This window comes from Rhinoderma darwinii, chromosome 10 (assembly GCF_050947455.1).
Source record: "Rhinoderma darwinii isolate aRhiDar2 chromosome 10, aRhiDar2.hap1, whole genome shotgun sequence".
In the NCBI taxonomy this organism is placed as follows: Eukaryota; Metazoa; Chordata; class Amphibia; order Anura; family Rhinodermatidae; genus Rhinoderma; species Rhinoderma darwinii.
Window position 1 is genome coordinate 74,282,290 of NC_134696.1, and position 17,007 is coordinate 74,299,296.

The window sequence follows — 17,007 nt, forward strand, 5'->3', positions numbered from 1 at the left end:
TCTTTCCTCTATTCTTTCCCCCATACAGGACAAATAGATTTTTATATCTAGTCTCCAAGAGGAGGTTCTATCCAGATACTGAAGAATTGATCGCCTGACATCCAGACAATGGAATTTTTCTTCTTGTTCGTCTTTAGGATCTGGACAAAAAGGAAGGTAGAATTATTTATTGGTCTCTATGGAAGGCAGTAGATACTTTCGGAATAAAGGAAGGATCTAGATTCAGAATGATCTTGTATTTTTTTTTTAACTCTTAGGTAGGGTTCTATGACGGACAGAGATTGGATTTCTACAACCCTACTTGCTGATGTAATAGCGACTAAGAATGCAGCTTTGAGTTAAAAAATGCATATTAATATATTAATAGTGTCGAGCGGCTCAAAAAGGGGGGGGGGAATATCGCAAAGAGCCGTTAACACTACAGTACTGAATTCTTAAGGGAAGGTTTCAATTTAGAAACTGCTTGAGTGAATCTTCTGATCCACCGATGTTCAGCTAAAGGAGTATTGAAAAAATTACTTAAGTCTGAGATCTGCACTTTTAAGGTACGCCCTTTTTTGAATCCGGATTGCAGGAAATCTAGGATTTTAGCGATGTTGGTTAGAAAGGTGTCTGGTGCCTTTGATAGATTTTCGAGGCAACTTTATAGCTTAATAAGATAGTTGAAATTACCTCGTCTGATAAACCATGGTTTCTCAAGATCTGCCTTTCAGGATCCAGGCTGACAACTTCAGAGTTTCTATTCCTTGAAAGAATAAGGGACCCTGGGAGAGAAGGTTCTTCTTGACTGGGAGCATGATTTGGTCTTCCAATGCTAGGTACTTTAGGATTGGAAACCAGCTTCTTTTTGGCCAATTGGGAAGAATTAGAAGTTTTGTCAAATCTTCCTGGATTTATCTTAATACCACTGGTATTAGAGGAAACTGAGGAATGGCATAGGCAAGATCCATGTGCCAGGGGTGGGATAATGCATCTACCCCCAACGGGTTGTCTGAGATTCAGGCCCCATACACATGACCGTGTTCGGTCCGTGATATACAGTCCGCCGGTCGGCCGCATGTCCCGGACCGAGCACAGTGCAGGGAGCCGGGCTCCTAGCATCATACTTCTCTATGACACTAGGTGTCACTGTCTCGCTGCAGGAAAACTGTCCCGTACTGAAAACATGATTACAGTACAAGACAGTTGTGCAGCAGTGACACCTAGCGTCATAGATAAGTATGATGCTAGGAGCCCGGCTCCCTGCACGGTGCTCGGTCCGGGACATGCGGACCATATATATCACCTTAGGGAGAAGAATGTATCTACCAGGGGAGTTTTTCCTCGTTGCAAATAGGTCTATTTGGGGAGAAGGACAGAAAAATTTCCTTGTTCAGGGACGATTCTCCAGGGTCTACTTCTTCCCGACTTAGGAAGTCTGCCGGTTCTCTGAGCCTTTTAGATGGACCGCGGAGACCGATAGGAGATTTTCTTCTGCCCAACTGAAAATTTGTGCAGAGAGGGCCTGAAGATGTGTGTCTTGTTCCCCCGATGGCAAGGAAAGGACACTGCTGTTATGTTGTCTGATAAAATTCTTACGTGCGTCCCTTTTATGATGGGAGAAGCTCTTGTGAATGTCTCCCATACAGCTTTTAGTTCTCTGAAGTTTGAGGACATGGTCTTCATCTGAACAGGCCATATGCCTTGAAAATGCCTGTCTTGGATCACTAACTCCCAGCCCTGTTTGCTGGCATCTATGGTAATTACTACATAAGGAGAAGTTCTCCAGGGGAACCCCTTGCTTAATGTTGTTTGGGCAGAGCCACCAGTGGAGAGATGACTTCACGGTTTCAGAAATCTGAATCTTTGAATTCAAGGAGTCCTGTTTTCGATCCCACTGGGACAGGATCAGATTCTGTAAGGGTCTGGAGTGAAATTGACTCCATGGAATGGATTGGATGCAAGACGTCATCATTCCCAGCATCCGCATTCCTTTTATGGAACAGGTGCTCCTTCCCCAAAAGGTTTTCACTTCTGTCAGTAGAAGTATTTGTTTCTCCCTTGGGAGGAAGAAATGTTGAAGGGAGGAGTCTAACAGCACTCCTAAGAAGACCTTCTGTTTTTGGGGAGGAAGACTTGATTTCTCAAAGTTGATTATCCATCCCAATTCCTGTAGTAGTGAAAGAACTTTTAACCGATGACTGTTTAGGATAGACAGAGTATCTGCTGTCAACAAGCAATTGTCTAAATATGGGATAATCACTATGCCCTGATATCTTAAGAAAGCCATAATCTCTGCCATCATTTTTGCAAAAATTCTGGGGACGGAGGAAATGCAAAAGGGGAGACAGACCAATTGGAAGTGGAGAACGGAAGGACCGCTCTGAATCGCAAATCTGAGGAATCTCTGGTAAGCGGGGTGGATAGGGACGTGATAGTACGCATCCTTTAAATCTATCGTACACATTGACGCTTCTCCCCTTATTAGAGGATTAGTCGATCTGATAGACTCCATTTTGAACTTGCGATATTTCACCCATTTGTTCAGTAATTTCAGGTTGATTATCGTCCTGTAAGAACAGTTTGGTTTCTTGACTAAGAAGATTTTCGAATAGTGGCCCTTGAATCTTTCATTGTGGGGAACTGGAATAATTCCTTTTAATTTTAGCAGTTTCTGGATGTCCAGGATAAAGATTTAATGGAGATCTCGTGCTTGGTACTTGGTTATTGGAAATTTCTCTGGAGGAACAGAGGACAATTCTATTTTGTACCATTCTATAAATCTGTAGAACCCAAGGGTTCTGGGTTACTCTGGTCCAGTTGGAATAAAAATGTAGGAGTCTTCCCCCCAGACTCGTGGCGTCATTGATTTGAGGGCTGAAATGAGTTATTGGGGTTGAGAAGATATCCTCAACCCCTTTCCCCCCCCCTTGGGGTAACTCCAGCGACCGGACTTCCCCTTCCTTCTGTAGTTCTGCAAGGTTGCTTCCCTTTGTTGGTGAAACTTACAAAACTGAGGGGGCTTTTTAGGTTTCCCTTCTGGAAACCCCTTTTTTTCTATCCATTGCGCTCTCCAGCATGTTATCCAGGAGAGGACCAAACATCAGAGATCCTGTAAATGGGATAGAACATAGTATGTTTTTGGACTTCGTGTCTCCTGACCACATCTTGAGCCATAATGCTCTTCTAGCAGCATTTGAGAGAGCCCCATTCCTTGCAGCAAACCTAATGGATTCAGCTGATGAGTCTACGAAGAATCCGGTTGCCATTTTTAGTAAGGGTAGAGATTCTAATAGATCTTCTATCAATGTTTTTATCATTAAATGGGTCTCCAGTTAGTTTAACCAAATAAACATTGATCTTGCTACAGATGTGGTCGCGATATTTGTAGAGATGAAGATTCCCAAGCTCTTTTCAGCAGCCCGTCTGTCTTCCGGTCCATGGGGTCCTTCAACTGAGAGGAATCTCCTAAAGGAAGTGCATTTTTTTTAGCATCCCTAACTACTGGAATATCCACTTTTGCGATCTCATCCCAAGGTTTAGTGTCTTCTGGATCAGAGAGAAGTCCGTTTTTAAATTCTCTTGAGATGAAGAGTTTTTTTCTGAATCCTCCCATTCCAGCGTTACCATTTTTCTTGAGATTCTCATTTACCGGAAAAATCTGTTTTCTTCTCCGTCAGGCCCCCAAACATCTCAACCTGGATGGTATGGGGTTGGTCTTCTTAGCGAATCTTCATGGTCTCCCGTAATGCCTGGATTAAGGTATCGGACATCTCCGAAGAAAAATTCTCTCCTGAGTAGATGAGGCTGAAGGCAAGAGTTCCTCTCCTTCTAACTCACCCTCTGATAAGTAACAACACTCCTGCTCAGAGTCAGACCCCTGAGATGGCGGGCACCATTTTTGTTCCACTACAGTCCGTGGCCTTTTTGCCCGGGAGTGTGACGGAGTTTCTTGAGGAGGGATGAGGGAGGCTACGGACTGACTCACTTCCTCGCGAATCATAGCCCTAAGTTCAGACATAAACGTCGGTTGTTCCTATTTTAGTAGTTTTGCAATACAGTTTTGACACAATGGTTTCTTATGCAGTTTTTTCCCACAAGTCGCACATTTTTTAACCTTCAGTTTGTTTGTCTCGGAGAGGAACCTTTATCCTAGGGAAAATAAAAGGCAGGTACTTCCATACGGAGTCTTAACCCAAGGGTGAGACTCGCATGCCCCTGGGAATATCTGGAATTCCGTCAGAACGAGGTAGTTCCATCACCGCAACAAGCAATAGTCAAATGCAATATCCAATCCACAAGATATGTGCTCAAGGCTGTATATATAATTTCACGTTAGAGCTATTCGTTCTAACTACATACCTGTGTGGGGGGTCCCTTTAAATGTGGGTGTTTTGAATTTCCCCCTTCCAAGACGGCCACAGACCGGAAGTAGCCCGACGTAATTTCCAATCGCAGCTATTCCATTGAGATGTGGCCGCGTCATAGTAGACGACTCAGAACTTCCAGCTATGCGGCCGCTTACGAGGATATTGCCGGCGCTACCAACCTTATGGAGATGCCGGTCCTCGCATGGTCACGCAGACTCGGACAGAGCCTGGCTTGGGAATCCCAAACCTGGTTTGGGAATCCCGAACCCCACACACTACCGGAACCCTGCCTAGGTTTCGTACGGTAGGTGTTTTGGTTGGGAGCTAATGGACCTCTCAGAGAGGAAATTAGCCTAGGCACATAGGAGGAATAGAAGCGAGAGCGCACGGACTCCACCGATCTCCCCCCCTGCCCGAGTTTTATCCAGGAGCGACGTCTCTCTGCTCCTGACCCTGTAGGGACAGGAAGAACACTAGCAAGTGGGTGGTGGGATGGGCCTTTTAACCGCTCTGTCTTCCTGTCCCTATAGGAGGTCAATAGGGCAACCTCCTGTGGTGCGGTCATGAGGGATGTACTGGAAAAGTATGTACAGTATATGCACTCAATACTTGGTCAGGGCTCCTTTTGCATGAATTACTGCATTAATGCGGTGTGTCATGTAGGCGATCAGCCTGTGGCACTGCTGAGGTGTTATGGAAGCCCAGGTTGCTTTCATAGCCTTCAGCTCGTCTGCATTGTTGGGTCTGGTGTTATCTTCCTGTTGACAATACACCATAGATTCTCTATAGGGTTTAGGTCAGGCGAGTTTGCTGGCCAACCAAACACAGACAATATGGTTATTAAACCAGGTATTGGTACTTTTGGCAGTGTGGGCAGGTGCCAAGTCCTGCTTGAAGATTAAATCAGCATCTCCATAAAGCTTGTCAGCAGCGGGAAGCATAAAGTGCTCTAAAAAGTTCCTTGTCGGGGAATCAAAGCAACCTGGGCTTCCATAACACCTCAGCAGTGCCACAGGCTGTTCGCCTCCATGCCACGCCGCATTGATGAAGTAATTCATGTAAAAGGGGCCCCGACTAAGTATTGAGTGCATATACTGTACATACTTTTCAGTAGGCCAACATTTCAGTATTAAAAATCATTTTTCAAATTGGGCTTATATAGAATTCTAATTTTCTGAGACACTACATTTTGGGTTTCCATTAACTGTTAGATCACTCTGTGTGTAGTGAATCTATAGAATATATGGAGTTTCACTTTGTGAATTGAATTACTGAAATAAATTAACTTTTTGATGATATACTAAGTATATATATATATATATATATATATATATATATATATATATATATATATATATATATAAAATAAAATTACAAAAACTTGTCTTTGTACATTTTTTGTAAATGGTCTGCCAATAATAAAAATTTATAACATCTAGAAAATGAAAGCCTCATAAGTCTTGTAAAAAAACAATCGTTGCAATATTCGAAGCAGTTCCAAAAAATATCGTTCAAAGTGCATATGAAAAATTGAAAATTTGACCTGGACACAGGGGCATCAATGACCCTTGGTCATGAAAGGGATAAGCCCTTCGCGCACCCAGACGTGCTATTACGTCCGGGTGCGGGGGGTGATGTTTGGAGCACGCTCACGTGCTGAGCGTGCTCCATACCCTGCTGGTGTCGGCTGTATTTTACAGCAGACACCCGGGACTATCAGCCGGGAGCAGCGATCGCGCGGTTCCTGGCTGTTTAACACCTCAAATGATGGTTCAATCGCGGCCGCAGCATCTGAGGCATAGAAAAAAGGCTGACGGCCCCCTCTGACAGCTCATTACCCCCCCCCCCCCCCGCAGTGAGATCAGGGGGTGACTACGGTTGTTATGGGCTTAACAGAAGCCTGTAAAACTGACGATATACTGCAATAAGTTAGTATCGCAGTATATTATATCAGCGATCTAACGAACGCTAGTTCATGTCCCCAAGGTGGGACTAATAGTGTGTAAAAAAAAAAAAAAGAAAAGTGAAAACTTTTTGGTAGTAAAGAAAAAAATAAATAAATATATATATATATATATATATATATATATATATATATATATATATATATATATATATATATATATATAAGTAGTTCAAGAAAAACGTTTCCCATTTTCCCCCTAAAGTAACTTAGAGGCTCTGTCACCAGATTATCAAATCCCTATCTCCTATTGGATGTGATCGGCGCTGCAATATAGATAACGGTGACGTTTTGTTGTTTTTTTAAAACGATAATTTTTGGCCAAGTTATGAGCAATTTTATATTTATGAAAATGAGCCTTTCTAATGGACAACTGGGCGTGTATTGTGTTGGTAACAGCTGGGCGTGTTTACTTGTTTTACTAGCTGGGCGTTGTGAATAGAAGTGTATGATGCTGACATATGATGCGGACATACACTTCTATTCACAACGCCCAGCTAGTAAAACAAGTAAACACGCCCAGATGTTACAAACCCAATACACGCCCAGTTGGAAATAAGAGAAAACACGCCCAGTTGTCCATTAGAAAGGCTAATTTGCATAAATATAAAATTGCTCATAACTTGGCCAAAAATAATAGTTTTAAAAAAAAAATACGTTAGTTATCTACATTGCAGCGCCGATCACATGCAATAGGAGATAGGGTTTTGATAATCTGGTGACAGAGCCTCTTTAAAAAGTAAACAAAATTGGTATCATTGCGTCCGTAAAAGTCGGAACTATAACAATATATCATTACTTAATGCGCACGGTGAACGCTGTAAAATATGGCAACACAAAACATTTTTCTTTTTCAATAAAAGTAGTAATATAAAAAAATAATTAAGCCACAAAACAGTGATAAGTTGTCGTTTTTACCGCACGGTGAAAGCCGTAACAACGAAACCCAAAAAACAATTAAGGAATCACAGTTTTTTTCCAAACTTCAGCTCGCAAAGATTTTTTTTTCAGTTTCCCAGTACATTATATGGAACTATAAAAGGTACCAAAAGAAACTACAACTCCTCCTGCAAAAAAATAAGCCCTCACACCACTCTATTGAAGGAATAAAAAATTAAAAAAAAAAAAAAAAAGTTATGGCTGTCTGAATGCGGGGAGTGAAAAACAAAAATGAAAATATTGGCTTCGTCCCGAAGCGGTTAACCACCCACCTAAAGGTAGAGGGGATCATTTCGGATGAGACACCCAGAAATGTTAACTCAGGTAGAGGTTGAATTTCCTTGGTACATATGCAAGTCAGCAAGACAAAAATATCCTCCCAAAACATTATGATTTTCGGGCGGTACCACCACATATGAACTAGGTCCCGTGTTTCACCACAACCACGCCAGCATAAACCTAACTCCGAAGGATAAGATCTAGCTAATTTAGCTGGCGTGAAGTATCAGCGTAACTGTTTTATATATTATCTCTATGTGACTAATACAGTATGTATTACTGCATGACCAATTCATTGCTTGTTGCCAGTTATGTAATGAAAAAAAGATTACTTACTAGTAATCCATTATTCAAGAACCTATGACAGTACCCCTGGAGAGACATCCCATCTGCTGGACACGAAACCGGAGGTTCTAAACATAGGCCACCTCGCCACACACCCAGTCTTTAGGAAGAACTCCGGATGAGGTTTAGTATATTTTTTATTTTTTTTTGCGCCACCCAAGTAAAATTACCTCAAACCTTCATATATACAGTATTTACAAGGAATCCCTTTGTATTCAGGTTGGCAATCTACCTTATAAGGACTGTATATGCTACAAGAAATAGGGAGGGTGCCGTCATAGGATCTTGAAAAACGGATTACCGGTAAGTAATCAATCTTTTACCCTTTCACCTATGACCGCACCCCTGGAGATGTACAATAGAAATCAATATTTAGGGTGGGACCGCAACTTGTAGTACCTTTCTACCAAAGGCCAAGTCAGAGGCTGTATGCAGTTGTAATCGGTAATGCTTGAGAAAGGTGTGAGGAGAACTCCATTTAGCAGCCTTGCATATCTGATCTAAGTATACCTTCTGCTCTCTCAGACCAGGAAGTGGACACAGCTCTGGTAGAGTGAGCTCCGAAGAACTCTGGAGGTTGGAGTTTCTGATTTACATGGGCGAACTGTATGGCCCGCTTAATCCATCTCGCTATAGTAGCTCTACTGGCTGCCGAACCTTTGTTAGGACCCTGAAACTGGACAAATTCATTTTCTGAGGATCTTAGGTCCTTGGTAATCTTTAGATACTGGACTAGGCAGCTCCTTACATCTAGGCAGTTAAATTGTTGTTCCTTCAGATTTTTTGGGGGAGTCGCAAAAGGAGGGAAGAATAATATCTTGGTCTAAATGAAAGGGAGAGACCACTTTAGGTAGAAATCCTGGTAAGGTTTTTAGGAGGACTAGTCTCTAATAGTAGGAGTATGTGGAGGAAAGGCAGAAAGAGCTAACAAGAATGTCATTTTGAGTGTCAGCATTTTTATTGATATAGAGTCTAGTGGTTCGAACAGTGGATTTGTCATAGCCTGGAGAACAATGTTTAAGTCCCATGGAGAAACTGGGGATCTTATCTGGGGCTTAAGTCTGCAGGAGGCTGTTAGGAATCTCTTAATCCAGGGGTGTTCTGCTAATTTAAAATTAAGAAAGGAAGTGTGGATATCTGAACCTTTAACGTGCTAGGCCTAAGGTTCCTATTTAATCCTGCCTGGAGAAAATCCAATATTAGAAGGATATCTGGTTTGGTTAGAGGATTAATGTCCCCACCTGCAAAATTCATAAATGCTTTCCAGGCTCTCAGATATATTTTTGAGCTAACCAGTTTCCTACTAGCTAACAGGGTGGAAATGACAGACTGAGAATCCGCTCTGTCTAAGGAGTTTCCTTTCAGTTTCCAGGCTGTCAGATGGAGTTTCTGAATCTCAGGGTGCATTACTGGGCCCTGGTATAGGAGATTTGGTACGTTCTGGAGAATCCACGGTTGGTCTGAGGACATTTTCCTTAACCATGTGAAACATAGTCTCTTTGGCCAGAAGGGGGCTATTAATATATCACACTGGCCTGGCCTTCCCTGACCTTTCTGATTACTCTTGGGAGAAGGTTTAGGGGGGGGGGGGTAGCATAGCCCCTCTCTGGACTCCAACATTAGAATGCGTCTATTGCTGTTGGGTGTTCTGAGGGGTCTAGGAAGAAGAATCTTTTGGTCTTTGTTTTCCCTGGACGCAAATAGATCTATTGAGGGGGTCCCCCATTTGAGGACCATCTTCTGAAATACTGTCGTATTCAGACATCATTCTGACTGGAGCAGCCTTTCTCGGCTTAGGAAGTCTGCCACCTGGTTGTCTTTTCCCTTCAGATGTACAGCCGATAGGGTCAACAGGTGGTGCTCTGGCAGAGAAAATATTTGGGAAGATAAGTCCATCAGCAAGGCCGATCTTGTACCCCCCTATTTATATAAGACACTGTGGTTGTGTTGTCGGAATAGATTTTTAAAGTTCCTACCTGAAATTGCTGGTATGGATTTCTTCATGGCCTGAAGAACTGCTGCCAGTTCCCTGAAGTTGGAGGATCTCTGTACGGTCTGTTGATCCCACTGACCCTGAAGAAAAGAGGAGTTGTAATGAGCTCCCCACCCCCAAGGACTCACGTCTGTGGTAATATTGAGAGTAGGGGTTGATTTCCATGGAATGCCCCGCATGAGGTTCTCCCTGTTCAACCACCATCTAAAAGACAGCCTGGCTGCGGATGAGATGTGTAGGGATTGGTCTAGGGAGAGACTGCTCCTGTCCCACTGATTTAGAATGTCCCACTGTAGAGCCCTGGATCTGAAGCGAGCCCATAGTTCAGCTGGGATGCACGACGTCATGAGGCCCAGGACTGACATGGCCTTCCTGAAAGTGGTCGTATGGTCTAAGTATAGTTCTGAGACTATCAGGGGATTGATTTTCCCTTCTGGAAGGAAGGACATTTGCTTGGAGGAGTCTAGCAGAATTCCTAGGAATACACATCTGTTTGATGGGTTTAAGTTTGACTTTTTTAGATTTATGTTCCATCCTAACCTCGTTAGTATAGAGCGAATTATCTCTTTGTTGGGTCAGTGCCTGAGAGGTTTCTGTGACTATTAAAAAAACGTCCTGGTATGGGATCAGGATGTCCTTCATCCTGATGTAAGAGGTCTTTTCTTTTAGTTTCGAGAATACCCTTGGGGCTTGTGAAATGCCAAAGGGGAGGACTCTGTATTGTAGGTGAAGTAAAGACCTCTTGAGGGTCACTGCTACCCTCAGATATTTTTGAGGAAGACAGCATATTGGTACATGGTAGTAATCATCCTCCAGGTCTAGTGATGCCATCACACAATCCCTGGAGAGGAGATTTACGGTTGAAGCAATGCTCTCCAGGTGGAATTTTTTTGTAGGTTAGATGAAGATTCAATTTTTTTAGGTTTATTATGACCCTGTGTCTTCCTCCTGGTTTCCTCACCAGGAAGAGAGAATAAAAACCCTGACCTGTCTCAGTCCTTGGGACTTGAATTAGGACTCCTTTTTCTATAAGTGATAGGATTTCTAATTCTAAGACTTTCTGCTCCTCTGGGTCCCTTAGGGGCCTTGTGGGAAGAAATCTGGGGGAAGAAACCTGAACTCTAGCACATACAGTCTTTAGAATTCTTATGATCCAAGGATTTGCTGACATTCCCTGCCAATCCTTGAAAAACAGGGATAGGCAACCCCCCACCATAGAAATTTTGGAGTCATTGTTAGTCTCTGTTTTTAGGTAGTTTTGAGGCCTGAAGAGGAAGCCCTTATTTTTCCTTGTGAATTTTGAGGCTCTAAAATTATGTCCCCTAGGGTTAGGTCTTTTGTTATTAGGCCTTTTGGGACAAAATTAATCTTTTGTTGGCCCCGCCTGTGTAGGGAACCCTTTTTTGCTATCGGACGCTTTTTCTAGTAGGTCGTCTAATCTCAATAGGTCTATAGAGAATAGGTCTCTTATCTAAATAGATAATCTCAAAAGCAGAGAATAGCGCACAGCTTCCCTTTTTACCCAGTGTCTCCCTTCCAGGTTTTTAGCCAGATAGCCCGTCTAGCGGAATTTGACAGGGCTGCTGATCTGGCGGAAAGGCGTACAGTGTACAGAGTCATCCGCCAAAAAGTCTGCGGCCTTGGAAAGTATTGGAAGGGAGAATAAGATTTGATCCCAAGAGGTCTTGCATTTGAGATGAAGCTCTAATTGTGCAAGCCATATTTTTAGAGACCTGGCCACGCAGGTGGCTGCAATGCCCAGTTTAAAGGCCCCCGTAGAAGCTTCCCAAGCCTCTTTTAGATAGAAGTCGGCCTTTCAATCCATGGGATCAGACAAGGAGCCTAGATCCTCGAAGGGAATTTTTGCCACTGGGGCGTCTAGTCTAGGGGTGTTATCCCAGTCTTTACACACATCACCCTCAAAGGGATATTTCCTCTTGAGGAATTTGGGAATACCCACATTCCTATCAGGATTTTTGCATTCCCTTTTAATGAGGCTAGTTATATTACTATGAATTGGAAAGGTTCTGTTTTTTCTAGGCCCTAGACCTTGAAACATTATGTCCTGGATGGACCATGGTTCTTTGGGATCATCAACGTTCATAGTTGCCCTTACCGTTTTGGGAAGTTGATCTAGGTCTTCCGTTGGGAACAAATTTCTCCCTCAGTCGTCTTCGTCCGAGGTATTGTCTAAGGAGCTGTACTCCTTCCTGTGGCTTAAAGTCCTCTTCAGCTGAGGAATCTGATAGATCTATCCGACTAGAAGAGGTAGGTGGTAAATCCTTTCTTTTAAGGGACTTTAGAGAGTTCCTAATTTTCTGCCCTCACAATATCTTTAATACTTGAGGCCAAGTTTGTAGATTCTTCTGAGATAATGTTGTCTAAACATTTTTGATTGTCTATTATAGCAGGATGCTAGTTTCTTTTTACAAACAGCATATTCCTTGTGGGAGTTTTCCTAGGACAATCCCTGGCTTAAACATATTCAAGAAAGGGGTACAGCGTTTAGTAAGGAAGAGGTCTTTTTTATCTTACCACATAGTCGTGAGGTTTCCTCAAGTATTGGACAGGAGGATTTGGTGGCATCCGAGCTGTCAGCGCATCCTGATGCTTCTCCTGGCGTTTCCATAATGGAAGAAGGAGACTGAGGCTCTGTGTTGTTCAAGCCTAAATAAGCCTTGGATTGGCTGGGAGGCCCTCTGCTCCAGATGCCTAGGGCACCTCATTCCAGTTAGGGTCGCCGGAACCAGTGCGACCTGGAGAGCAGGATGCGTCACCCCGGTGGAAGTGACGCGTTGCGGCAACCAGAAGTTCTGCAGAGTGCTCCGGAAGCCGCCAACGCTGGGCATCGTCCGGCCCCACTAGAGAGCAGAGTATGACCCCGAGAGACAGCTACCCCACCAGAGGGAGTACCTGTACCAGGCTTAAGGTTGCTCCTTCCAAAGGAGACATACCTTCCAGAGCAACCCCAGGAAAATAAGGTAGGAACCTTGGTAGGGGGTCTGCAAACCAGGGAGAAGTACTTTTCCTACAGGACAATCCATCCGATGGACAGGAAGCCTGACTGGGTGTGTGAAGAGGTGTGTCCCTTTTTATATCCTCAGGTTTCCTGTCCAGCGGATAGGATGTCTCTCCAGGGGTGCTGTCATAGGTGAAAGGGTACAATTCTACCCAGATCTTTTCCCAGCTAATCATGTAGTTTTGTTTCCTATTACTATGTAAAGATATCATTTCAGAGTATATATTAGAGGGGCCACCTTTTAACCTGACAGATGAGAATTTAATTGTGTCTTTGGGAGCCTTTCTTTTAATGTATCTATTCTTTCAGTGAGACCACAATTAGTGGAGGACCTATGGATTTGGATGTACTGAAAAAAAGACTGAGCCGAGTAGATTAGAAGTATCTACCAAGTCTGTAAAGTAACTAACGCGGTACGGAGTACATTAGTCCTCTAGTGTAGAGGCCGTCAAGTTAGACCACAATTTTACATTAAAATCTCTTATTAGGTATTTAAAATAGATCAGCTTAAAATCTAAAAGGCTAATTATCAAATAGCTTATGGCCTTATTTTACATGCGCTTTAAAGGCGAAGTCCACCCAAAAATAAATCTCTGATGCGTTTCTGAAGACCACATCTCTAGTCTGAGCTCAGACCCCCACCAAATTCCAAAACTGTTGACTAAATGGCCTTTCAAACCAATGGAGATTTGCTTCTAATGCTGCACCAGAAATTTCCATTAACTAAAATCTTCAAGCCGTTTTCCCTACCACCGATTATCCCAAGATGTGCTCAGGCAAAACGTACACGTGTACACTTACTCAAATCCACATGAAGCCCAAGAATCAGTCTGAAGGGTTTTGGAACTACAATAGTAGTGTTGCCAAAGGTGGTGAAGTAGACCATTAATAGTGGTAGTGATGCTGCTGTGGGCAACAGTAGCTTATGCCGCCAACGTAGGCTCAGGACATCATCAGCAAAACCAAGAAAGATCATACAACAAATGGCAAGTAGAGAACCTATAAGAGCAACAAACTGGAAAGAGACAAAAACAAAATTAGCACATGAGAACAGTAAGGAAGATTGGAAATGTCCCAAATAAGAGAAGGCGATCTATCAGCATTTAAAAGAAGTCTATAATATTTATTAAATAGTTGTGAATTTCCACACTGGAAATCCACAACAGACAAAACATGGATTTTAGGACATGCTGCATATTTAGAATTCTGTAGAAGGCTCTATTCGTTGCAGATTTATTTTTTTTGCTATGCAAAGGGTGGAATCCGCAGAAAAATCTGCAGATAAACACAAGTGGATTTTCGGCAGAAATTTTGCCCTACGTCTAAACACACCTTTAGGGCTTATTCAGACGAACGGGATATACGTCCGTGCAACGCGCGTCGCACGGACCTATATTAGTCTATGGGGCCATGCAGACAGTTCAGTGATTTTTACGCAGCGTTAATCCGCTGCGTAAAACTCACATGTCCGTTATTTGTGCATATTTCGCTCATCACGCACCCATTGAAGTCAATGGGTGCGTGAAAATCACGCGCACCACACGGAAGAACTTGCGTGGGACGCGCGTGACTCGCGCAACAGCAGTGAAAAGTATGAATGAAAACAGAAAAGCACCACGTGCTTTTGTTTATAAACATCCAAACGGAGTGTCATAATGATGGCGGCTGCGCGAAAATCACGCAGCCACGCATCATAAAGGGCTGACACACGGAGCTGTCAAGTGCCTTTTGCACGCACAAAACGCTGCGTGTTTTGCACGCGCAAAACGCACACGCTCAAGTGAATCCGGCCTTAGTCCGTTTTCACAAGTCACGGATTTGCCATTTGGAAATCCGCAGGGGATTATTACACGGAATATGCAACAATAATGAACATGCTATGGTTTTTTAAATCATTATTCCACGTAGATAATTTATTGAGCGTGTGAATGGGGTATAAAATACCCCATTTACATGCATTGCTGGCAGAATGCTAGCAGGCTCTTTAAAGGCTTGTCCACACTTAACAGAAGTGCTGCAGAAAATTGTGCGGATTTGTCTGCGTCTTTTTTTTTTAATGCTGGGAGATGGTGACAGCAGGAATTGACGTGCTGCGGTATGACAAATATTCACCGCAGGTGAATTTCTGCTTTGAAATTTTACACAGCATGTGGATGAGATTTGTTAAATCTCACCCACTTTGCTGCTACTGTATTGTGCTGCATATTTTCAGTCTGCAATTCCGGACGGAAAATACGCAGCAATTCTGTTACGTGTGGACAAGACCTAAAAGGAGTAAGGCCTTATTTACATGAACATGTGCGTTTCGCACGCGCAAAAAACGCTGTGTTTTTCGTAGCTTGCAGTTCCGTGTGTCATGAGTGTTTTGTGCGTGGCTGCGTGATTTTCACGCATCCTTATGATACGCGGTTTTGAGGTTTAGAAAATGAAATGGAGGTGGTTTTTATTTTCCCCTTCATTTCGTGAACAACTTGTGCGAATCACGAGCAGCACACGGAAGTGCGTCCGTGTGCTTCGCATGACGTTCACGCACCCATTTACTTCAATGGGCGCGTGATGCGCAAAAAACGATAAAGTATAGGACATGCTGTGAATTTCATGCAGCGGACATACGCTGCATGAAAAAAACGGAATGTCTGAATAACCCCATTGACTTACATAGGTCCGTGTTACGGACGTGAAACACTTTCGTGTAAATAGGGCCTTAGTTGCAGAATTCCCATCTAAATCCTGATGATAATCCTCAGAGTGTGAACATGACCTTACAATTACCAGATATCAGAGACCACAGCTGCAAGGAGAGTATCATTTGGTTCCATATGGTCATGTAAACCAGAATAATATTTAGGTAAACACCCCTTCTCACAGCTCCAGACACTCTACTGGAGCTAGTTAGCTAATAAGTGTTAGGGTATGTTCACACGGCGGGGGTCCGTAACGGCTGAAATTACGGGGATGTTTCAGCCTGAAAACATCCCCGTAAATTCAGCCGTACCGGCATGTGCAGGCGCTTGAACGCCGCGTCAATTACGGCCGTAATTAGCGCTGCTATTCATTGGAGTCAATGAATAGCGGCTCCAATTACGGCCAAAGAAGTGACAGGTCACTTCTTCTACGCGGGCGTCTATTTACGCGCCGTCATTTGACAGCGGCGCGTAAATATACGCCTCGTGTGAACAGACAAACGTCTTCCCATTGCTTTCAATGGGCAGATGTTTGTCAGCGCTATTGAGGCGCTATTTTCAGACGTAATTCGGGGCAAAAACGCCCGAATTACGTCCGTAAATAGGCCGTGTGAACATACCCTTAAGACTATTTGAGCCTTAACTCCACTCAAAGCCATTTTTCTATAATTAAAGCATAAAACACTGACATTTGTACTTTGTGTTTTCCCACTCACAGACGCCTTTTCTGCACGTTGAGATGCCTCCTCCCTAGATGTCGTGACCATGTTTGTGGTACATGTCCGGTTGAAGATATAGCCCCAATTTATGCAACTGTATGACACTCTTCTGGCATATGTCAGACACATTAAAGACGTTTGGTGTATAGGTCAGGAGATTTCCCAGCCTATACAGTAAACTGTACAGTATTGTGCAAAAGTTTTAGGCAGTTGTGGAAAAATGCTGCAAAGTAAGAATGCTTTCAAAAAATATATTTTTTTTTATCAATTGACAAAATGCAAAGTGAATGAACAGAAGCGAAATCTAAAACAAAATTTTGTATGACCAACCTTTGCCTTCAAAACAGCATCAATTCTTCTAGATACACTTGAACACAGCTTTTTAACCCCTTCCCGACATTTGTCTTAAAGAGGCTCTGTCACCAGATTTTGCAACCCCTATCTGCTATTGCAGCAGATAGGCGCTGCAATGTAGATTACAGTAACGTTTTTATTTTTAAAAAACGAGCATTTTTGGCCAAGTTATGACCATTTTTGTAGTTATGCAAATGAGGCTTGCAAAAGTCCAAGTGGGTGTGTATTATGTGCGTACATCGGGGCGTTTTTAATACTTTTACTAGCTGGGCGCTCTGAAGAGAAGTAACATCCTCTTCTCTTCAGAACGCCCAGCTTCTGACAGTGCAGATCTGTGTCGATCAAGTCGATCTTACCTGCAAA

The 17,007-nt window shown here is 43.1% G+C and overlaps 1 protein-coding gene across 6 annotated transcripts in view; it reads right to left on the minus strand.

The window, feature by feature from the left end:
* Positions 1-17,007, minus strand: part of DPAGT1 (dolichyl-phosphate N-acetylglucosaminephosphotransferase 1) — a 133,419-nt gene that overhangs the window by 84,889 nt on the left and 31,523 nt on the right. For all 6 annotated transcript variants that reach the window (XM_075840075.1, XM_075840076.1, XM_075840077.1 and 3 more), the window contains one exon: positions 13,689-13,902. In XM_075840075.1, coding sequence (XP_075696190.1) covers positions 13,689-13,902 — 214 coding nt within the window. The remainder of the gene's footprint in view (positions 1-13,688; positions 13,903-17,007) is intronic.